We start from the raw sequence: 10000 nt of genomic DNA, 5'->3' as shown, positions 1-10000 counted from the left end.
TGAAATTATTTATTCTCATTCATACCTTTTTCTGCAAAAAAATACATTAATGGTAACAAGAAAGTCAACACTGCAAAATCTTTCTAGTTCTTAAAACAATCGCAAAATATCCAACCTGCACAGACGGTAATATTTACTATGTTCATCATTCATTATGTTCATATGATTTTCAGTATATATTATATTCACATAATTCACTATGCACATTATGTTCACATTATTCACTAGGCACATTAAGTTCATTATGCACATTACTCGTGATTTTCAGCTCGTCTATTTTTTACGACCTACTTATTCCGTCCCTCGTCTTTCTTGAAACACTTGATGCGTGTGCTACTACATGATTCAGTAGAAAATGTGCCAGTAACAAAAGATAAAAAAATAAATAGCTACACAAAAATTTGAACTGTCTCACCAGTTATTTCCAAGAGATATATACATTCAAACAAATTGTACAATATCAAAATCTGACATATATTTTTTTAAAGGACCCTAGCCACGTCTGCACCTAGATTATTATTTACTTTTTTATTTTTGATTTCTTTTTTTTTTTTTGGGGGGGGGAGGTAGGCAAAATGAGTTGTCATCAATTAAATGAGTATGTTTATATCACCTGTCAATCTCCCAATAATTTTTCAAAACCTGATCTCTAGTTCATATCAATGCTGGATCCCCAAACATGAAAGTCCTGGAACCCACCTGTTAGTTTGCAGTTAGGCTAGCTCATAAAATTCATTACATTCTTATATTTCTTCACAATGAGAGAACTACTGCAATATATGATAATATTATATAACGAACCAAAAATGATGAATACCCAACCCCCCTCCCATAGATAATGCATGCATGTAAAATGTACAATGCTTCCAATGGGATATATATACAGGTATACTAGTTACCGAGATGTAAATGTAGGTTGCCATGCTGACAGATTTGGAAAGCAAGAAAAACATCAGCGTCTTTAGTAATTCTTTTTCAATTCAATAAGTTTACTTACTCCCAGGGATTAATACACTTAGGGTTACTCTTACACCATTATTTTATTGCACTCATTTCTCAAGAAGTATAGATTAAATGAAGCTAAGCCAAGAAAAAAAATTGTTTATCATATTATTCCCTTTTTCATAACTGATTGGAAGACTTTGGCATTTCATATAATAATGCACCATAATCTACTAAAAGTTCCTTGGAGTTTCATTAAAATATTTGTCACATATTTCTTTTAAATTAATAAACTGCTGATTTTACTGTTACATGAACTTTTTCAATTTGTATTTTTTTCTCTTATTTCACGTATTCTGGTTCCCGGAATCCAACCAGATATAATAGTCTTTCTACATCTACAAAATAAATATCAAATTCTATCATCCATTCCTCTCATGCCTGTCTTGGGGTCTTCAAGAAAGACAAATTATCTAAATGTCTTTTGGCATACAGAAGGAAAACATTAACTGAATAAAGATTCTAGGAAACAAACCATACCCTCTTCATTGAAAATATCTTGAAGTCATAGTATAACCTTCCGAGTCCAAACTGGGGCAAACATTTTCAAGAGAAATTGTACTCCATAAGGCTACTGTATGTACTACGATCTCTCAAGATCATCTGAAAGGCATCCTGAGCACAAAAGTAATAATGTCTTGATGTAAACTATTTCTTGAGTAAGATGAAGAAAAAATTGCAAACTATTTCTTGAGTAAGATGAAGAAAAAAAAAGTTGAAGAAAGAGGTATTATAAAGTGGAACATTAATAAATAAATAAAACATTTGACAAGAAATTATATGTCATTAAGTAGAGCATAATCCAGTAATAAATTTCAGTTTTTCATGTAAATGCTCTCCAAGCGTTTTTTAATTTTCAGTAATGACTATCACTTGCACACTTGGGGGGAAAAATATTATCAAAATAATACTAAAAATACTTTTCAAAATCATATCCCCTACTGGACAATATATCTGCATATATATTTCAGTTTTTTTCCCTTTTATATACAGTTTTCACAAATTTCAAAGCATTTCCTAAAAAAGTAAAATAATACTTTTCAAAGTCACCCATATATACCAATAAGCTGAACTATTCTTTTATCCTGTAAACCGTTTCAAATTTCAATAGCATTTTTCCCATCTATACTGATGAGAATAGATTCTGCACATTTGCTTGTAATTGTAAATAACAAAATATCACTTACATATTAATTATTTAACACACAGCCATTCCCAGGCCTCGAATTAGTCACCTACAAGCATCAGTTACAATCCCTGAAAGCCATTTAGAGGCAACATGTACAGTCAGTACCAATCACAGCCACCAAAGTACCCTCACCGAACTCACTCACAGTCATCACACACAAACCCTATGCCTCGACGTAAAAATATAACAAATTACGAGGTCACAGCATCTTTTGAGGAGGATCCTTCAGGCTCTTTCTCCTCATCCGAGAGTCTTTCGCCTTCAGCAGGTACAGTACACAGTCCAGTATTGACGAGAGCTTGGTACTTGGCCTTGGCTGCTGGTACTAGCTCCATCAACTGATTGAAGACGTCCTGAAAGAATGAGATATTGTGTTAGCCTTCTTTTGTACAAGTGGTGGTTGATTCAATGATCTATCATTTATCTATTTACCTTTTTTATGAGGATATCTAGTTATTTGGTTACCAAAAGTTGAATATTTAATATCCATAAATTAACTCCCAGAAATAATACGGCAACCATCTCTAAAAACCGTACATACCCTTTTCAAATAGCAAAAAACATGAAAGCAAACATTCAGGTGATGAAAAAAATTACAATGAATAATAAAAATCAATAAAAATATATACTAACTAATAAGAAAATTATCCTATCTAGCCTCACAGAATATAGCAGTAAACAATAATTCATAAAAAATAACAGCTGCACAAACAAAAACACAACAAAACACAGTATCCCGACATAAACAAAAAAATAAAACAACTTTCAGCTTGTATTCCTCTTCCATCTCTTCCCCCCAGCCTCACCTGAGCTCCCTGGTAATTTATTATGCCAATGCAGCTCACAGGTACGCTTTTGTGACACAGCTTCCCCAGCATCTTCAGGGAGAGGGCAAAGATGAGAGGCACACCACTCTCCCTTGCACGGTTCAGCATCTTGGCCACCACTTCATCTAGGAGACCTGTAATAGGTTATAGAATACTTAACAGGCTTATATTAGATTTAAAAAATAATAATAGTTTTACCTATAAATAATACCTGCACACATATATACATTAAATATTTAAATTGTTGCTACACATCATACACCTTTTTAAAAAAGGAAGATAACAAAGACAAAAAAATTACCAGGCCCTCTGCTGCGCTGAATGTCAGGCGCGACAATGACACAAGACATCTTTGTCATCAGTTTTGTTGCTTCCTTCAGGCCACACACGTATCTCCGTCTGTGAGAAAGGAAGAACCAAGACTAATCAGATAAGCTGTGTCATGCATCATTGACATTACTGTTATCTTTGTTATTGCAATGAAATGGAATGACTAATATTTTGGTCAATAAAACAGGCAAACAATTATAAAAGTTAAAAAATGTATACAATAATGAATCTATAACATCAATCGCACCAGACTGGAAACTTTAAGGAGTGTGAAATATATTGCTTTTCTGTTTTCACCACGCAGTTTTCCCATTCTCATTTGTTGGCCACGCAAAGTTGTCGAAGTGCCTCTTTGAACTGAACTGAACCATACTAGGTTGTGCTATCAATGACAACTCCCTTTCACCCAATCACCCCAGGAAAATGTTCTGTTCACTATAGTACTATATTGTGAAATGTCTCTACAGATAGATGGCTCTACCAGTGCTTAGCCACAAAGGAGTTAATTAGTAGACTTTGTGACTTCAGCTGATTTCACCTTTCCTTGAGTTTGCAAGAAAAACACTTATTTTTACTAATGCTATCAATATTGATACTGTTATTCTTATCGTAAACATCATAATTACTATAGCATTATTGACATTACTAAGAGCAATATTAAACACCAGAAAATACTATCAAAAATAAAGAAAAAGGGGAAACAGGTGAGACAGGTATTTTTCATAATTTTCTTAGTGGTTACAGAGTACTTGTGCAGCCAACTATGTGTGAAAACACTTACTAAATTAAACACATAGTGGGCATGTAATGTACGCCCATGGCATCCCCAGTGGCATGTGGTACAAATAATGTATCGTCCATCACTAACGTTTAATAAAGCAAAGCAACAGTCGTGCAACAATGAGCCGCTCATTTTTTAACAAACTGAAATTTTTTCTGCGCAAGTTATGGCTTTTTAAAATAACTTGCCTGCATGTGTAAGAACGTTTCCAGTCTGGTACCAGCAAACCTGAATACACTAAAAGAAACATACATCAAATAACACATACGTGCATTTAAATAAATAGATAATAACTACAGTAACAAATAATCAAATATGCAACACACAAATAAGAAAATAGATATAATTAACAGGCTGAAAAATACATAAAATGAAAAAGTAATAAAAAAAATCAGAATTGCACTACACACCTCCCCACATCCCCTCTCATCCAGAACAGAAGAAAATATTAAAACACACAGTCTACTGAATTCCATCGCACACCTACTCACCTGATTTTGGCCTTTATGGGATCGCGCTGATACTGCCGTTCCTGAAACTTCACCAGCATCGTCACCAGGGTCTTGACTGCCGAGTCCACTTCTGGGGTGATCATATGGTCACAGTATCTGGAATGAAAGAGAGCAACCGAAGTTCTCATTAGGAAACAAATAGAGAAATAAAGGGAAATAAAATGAAAAACAAATATATAATTTCAAAATTAATCATAAAAATATATTACTATTACTACTGTTACTACCATTTTTCTTAGCCTAATCATTATGATTAATATTACAGTATAATGTCCAAACACACAAATAAATATATATACAAATATGAATATATACACCAGAAGAAAATACATGAAAACAAAGAGAAAAAGAAAAATAGAAGATAAGGAGCACAGAAGAAAAATGAAAAATGAAATGAAAAGCCATTCAGAGAATCAATGCCTTACAGAAAAAAAACAAGAAAAACAAATAATATAAAGAATAGATAAATGAAAGAACACTCCTCCCTCTACCTCTTAAAAAAGAAAAAAAGAAAAAAACACTCACTCCCTAAAGGACATTTTGTGTACAGGGTGGGCCATAATCTTGATTTCCTGGGCAAGTTCAGAGCACCTCTTGGCCAGCTCAGGATCATCAAGGCTGGCCAGGAGGCCTCCCACTCTTGCCGGAGAGACATCAATGGTGTGGATGTCCTTAATGACCTTTTTGATGTCTTTGTCTGTTACTGCTGTTGTTGTGTTTATTGTTTTCTTGTTGGATGTACTTTCTCCTTCCGTATTTTTTGCGTCCTTTTCAGTCTCTGGTCTTGTTGCGTCTGAGATACCCTGAGATTCTTGGGTGGTCTCCGTTTCCACATTCATGTCTTGGGGCTCAGCAACTGCCACAGCTGACTCCTCCGTTCCATCCACAGTCAACTTTGCAGTAGACTGTGCTCCTTCACTTCCATTCAGTGAATCAATCTTGAGTTGTTCCTCTCCTGCAAGAGCACTAGAACCACCTTCCCCGTCACACCCATTAGCATCATTCGAATCTCTTTTCTCATTTATATCATCGCTATCTTTCAGGATTGCTGGGGAGGAGGATGGTAACAACTGCGGTGACTTAGACACGCTCCTTCCCTCATCTTCCACACTGGTCTCAGTCGACTGAGCGAGGGATTCCTGGATCAGCCTCTCCTGGGCTTTTTTCGCTTCTGGAAAGTCAGGACACATATTTAAATAATATGATTAATAAAAAATAGTTCACATCTATGTATGTAGATCAGAGCTTGCACTCTGATTTTGTTGCCTGAGGCAGGTGGCACGCGGTCAGGTTCCCGGACTGGCCCGCACACCCATTTTGATACCACCAGGAAATGGGGATTATCGCCCTCCAAATGTACTCTCACAAGCGGGTTAAAGATGAAATTGCCAAGGACAGCTTTTAAAACGAGTGACAGACAAATTCTACAACAATTTCATAGTCAGGAGAGTCCTTCAATTTGTCAAAAATATTACATGAATACCGTCCCTGATCTTTGCTGTTTCCTATACAGATGTGAGGTTTTATAGCTCCAATGGTGCTAATTCTCATGCTACAGCCTTCCAAAGTCCTCTGTCAATGCTGCTATAGAAAAACAATAATCTGCTTGTCCAGAATCTAATTTCTCATTTGCGTGGGTGATCTTAAAATCATTCCCAGCATAGCAACAAATGCCCATCCATTTTTTCCTGACACCACAGGATTAAAATCAAATAAATACATTTAAATAAATTCCTACAGTTCGAGGAGGTGTGTTTAGACTTTTGACATTCAATTGAGCACAGCCTCTGAAAAACTGATGTGCTATTTTCACACATTTTATTCTCAGCCAATGAGAGGTAGAGAGAGTGAGGAAGTAATTCTGACACCATATGGTAATTTTCTTCAAGTAACACCCCCTCTCGTATTCATAACCTATTCCCCTATCCCTTTCTAGTCTTTCATTTCTATAAGACAATCAAACAAGTGCCTCAAATCACCTGTTAAATTCTTATAACATATGCATACCTCCCACAAATGCTTTCAGTCCCCTACATCCTTAATATCCCACTATTCATCTGAACCTATCATTTATGCACCTCCTGGCATTGTTTTGGTTATTTGTTTTTTCATTTGTAAGAACTTAATCTAAAAAAAAAATATCAAGTTCTCGTAATGTCCCCACACCACACAAAGAAGCCTATTCTCCTTTTACTCCCTTCCCCTATTACCAATCCAATATCATTAACTATAAAGTATATCAGCACAAGATTTCCATTTTCTGGTTGTAAATACTTGTCCTACAAAAATCAAAGATCCAAAATTGCCTTCCTAACCTTGACTAAATTTCTTCTTTTCTTTTATGTTATTGTTTGTATTTAGTGAATGTCTGGCAAAAATTCTGCATTACATACGAATGTCAGTGACAAATTGCAAAAAAATTATGAATGAAAATGAATAATTAGAGAATACAATATAGGAAACTGAAAGTGAACCGCATGCGCGTACATGCCATGGCCATGTGTGTTTAAATTAGTAATTGTTTTTACATATAGGTGGCTCCACAGGTACTAAGTCACCAAAGAGCCTATTGCGAGAACTACCTGTCCTACCCATTTACCCTTTTCCTAGATTTTTGAAAATATTATCTGGTATTTAATACTGCTGTTAATAATGTCAGTAAGATTATAGTAATTATGATGTTTATAATAAAAATAACTGTTAATACTGATAATATTAGTTAAAAAAAAGAATTTTCCCACAAACTCAAGAAAAGGTGAAATCAGCTGACTACTTTGTGGCTAAGCACCTGCAGGCAGTTAATAAAACAATACTAAAGTGAATACATTTTCCTGGGAGCATTGGGTCAAACAACTTGCTTTTAACTTCCTAACTGCACCCAAAGCCAAAAACAAATTTACAGCAACCAACCTCTAACAATGGCCAGCAACGTCTCAGCTTCCTGCAGTCGGGCTTTCTTCATCCGTTTCTTGAGCGGTGACAGGTACTTATGCTCCCTCCCTTCGCGCTGGAAGCCTCGGAAAAGTGTTGTGGCTGGGGCAGTGCCTTTAGCCTGTGGGAATTATTCTTTATTCTTTCTTTTTCTCACTTTTGTTTTCTATCCATCATTATTCCTCTTCCATGTGGAATGCACAAACATGGGTGTGGGTGTAGGTGTGCATGTGTGCATATGCACATGAGTATGTGTGTGTGCTTTTGGGTGCATGTACTTATATGCATGCATGTATAGCCTAGATGTATACATATATGTGTTAGTTGGTGTATTTATGTGTGCAGATATATGCGTTGGTGTGCATGTGTGTTTGTCTGATTGGTGGAATGGGGAGTGGGTAGTCTCATACTTTAGTTACATTGGGCATGTCATAACGTTGACTGAAGTGAGTGGAAAGTGACTTTTTTCAAATACATCTGATCCATTGTTAAATTCACAAAAGTAAAACCCCCACATAAGATCTTTGAAGACATAATAAATTAGAAACATTTTGGACCATGTTGATTATCACTGCATGTTCTTAAGGGAAAATGTGAATATGATCAAAGAAACTTGACTAGATATTAGACAATAACATATTTGTAGTATTTACCTTGGCTCTGAGATGACCAGCAAAGGCATTTTTTGACCCTTTGACAACTGTATGCGTTTCCATACCTCTCTTGGGCTTCTCCAATCCAGGCTGTATAACAAAACAATCAATAAAAGAAAATACATCCAAAAAAAGAAGAGTAAAGTAAATTGTGCATTATGGAAACCTATCACATAGTCCATTTAAATCCAAATATATTCATATATTCATAAAAAAAAAATTAGCATATATAAATATATATATATATATATATATATATATATATATATATATATATATATATATATATAGATATATAGATAGATAGATAGATAGATAGATAGATAGATAGATAGATAGATAGATAGATAGATAGATAGATAGATAGATAGATAGATAGATAGATAGATAGATAGATAGATAGATAGATAGATAGATAGATAGATAGATAGATAGATAGATAGATAGATAGATAGATAGATAGATAGATAGATAGATAGATAGATAGATATAATATACATATATATATGTATATATATGTATATATATGTATATATATGTATATATATATATATATATATATATATATATATATATATATATATATATACACACATATATACATACATATATGAATAAAATAATGAGTTCACAAATCAAAATACTCACATGCAACTCCATCATGAGGACTTTATCAGAAAGCTCCTTTTCTTTTCTCTTCTTGGACTCAAGTGCTGCAAACATGAGGTCCAGTTCAATGCGGTCCTTAGTTTTCACCTTTTTCTTCTGTGCAACCACATTCTTTGCCTCGCCCTGGCTCTCGTCTGCAGCTCGAGATTGAGATTCTACTACTCTCCTGGGCGAGGCTAAGAGCACCCCTGAGTAGCTTGAAACAGAAGTGGTTGTCGCACTTCCACTGGCTGCCCTGTTAGCACTGGCTTGGTTTGTTGGAGGAACTGATGGGTCTTTCGGTTTCTTCCTCTGCTCATGAGAACCACTTTTACTAGTAACAGGAGGGGCTGCATTACCTTTGTCATTTCTTTTTACATTATTTGACCTCTGTTCACCCAAACTGGGGAAATTCTCCAAGAGGCCCTGGCCAGCTGTTTTTTCCATTATTGACGTCTGTCCACCACTGCCAGTATAGGCGGCTGATTCTAAGAAGGCCTTTGTTATCATGGAAAGCTTTGAGTCTTTCTTCATCATCTCCTGAGCTTTCCGGATCTGTTGCTCTCTTATTTTCATCTTCTCTTCCTTCTTTTTAAGTTTCTTTGCTTTCAGCTTTGATGACTTTTCTTCTGAAGCTATGGCCTTCTTAGCATCTACTGGCACAGAACTTTTACTCTTGGCAGAAGCTTTATCAGGAAGTGACAAAGAACCAGCTCTTTCCTTTGCTGACTGATCTTGTTGCCCTGGAGAATTTTGCTTCATTTTCCAGCTAAGTTTGTCAGCCGATGATGCAACTGCAAGAGGTTTATTTTTCATAGTGTGTTTATTTGTTGACTTGGTTTCATTCTTAGATACTGCTTTCCCCTTTGCAAAACTAGGGTTGACATCAGCTTTGCCTTTCCTATTTTTCTCTCCTTTCTGCTGTTGCACTAAAACACTCAACTTTGTTGTCTCTTCCTGAGTTTTCACTTGTTTCCGACGATCTCTTTTAACCTGCCATTCAAAGTTCCCATCTCCTTCCTTTTCTGTAGACTGTTTATTATCTGTGTCTTTTCCTTTTGGAGATCTGTTTCTATATTTTTTCTCTCCTTCTCTAGGAACTGGCTTTATATCCAGTGAATCCTGTC

The 10000-nt window shown here is 35.4% G+C and overlaps 1 protein-coding gene across 3 annotated transcripts in view; it reads right to left on the bottom strand.

Annotated features, from left to right (window-relative positions):
* Sbp2 (SECIS-binding protein 2) overlaps positions 1–10000 on the bottom strand; it is a 13082-nt gene that overhangs the window by 908 nt on the left and 2174 nt on the right. For all 3 annotated transcript variants that reach the window (XM_070145435.1, XM_070145438.1, XM_070145437.1), the window contains exons 2-9: positions 8874–10000; positions 8226–8315; positions 7552–7693; positions 5167–5812; positions 4621–4737; positions 3320–3417; positions 2998–3152; positions 1–2544 (exon numbers count right to left, since the gene is read on the bottom strand). The exon at positions 1–2544 is cut by the window's left edge and continues 908 nt beyond it; the exon at positions 8874–10000 is cut by the window's right edge and continues 1057 nt beyond it. In XM_070145435.1, coding sequence (XP_070001536.1) covers positions 2383–2544; positions 2998–3152; positions 3320–3417; positions 4621–4737; positions 5167–5812; positions 7552–7693; positions 8226–8315; positions 8874–10000 — 2537 coding nt within the window. In that variant the 3' untranslated portion in view covers positions 1–2382. The remainder of the gene's footprint in view (positions 2545–2997; positions 3153–3319; positions 3418–4620; positions 4738–5166; positions 5813–7551; positions 7694–8225; positions 8316–8873) is intronic.

Source organism: Penaeus vannamei, chromosome 33 (genome assembly GCF_042767895.1).
Source record: "Penaeus vannamei isolate JL-2024 chromosome 33, ASM4276789v1, whole genome shotgun sequence".
NCBI classification, from domain to species: domain Eukaryota; kingdom Metazoa; phylum Arthropoda; class Malacostraca; order Decapoda; family Penaeidae; genus Penaeus; species Penaeus vannamei.
Note: the sequence above shows the minus strand (reverse complement) of the source record. Positions and strands in the feature narration are given on the sequence as shown.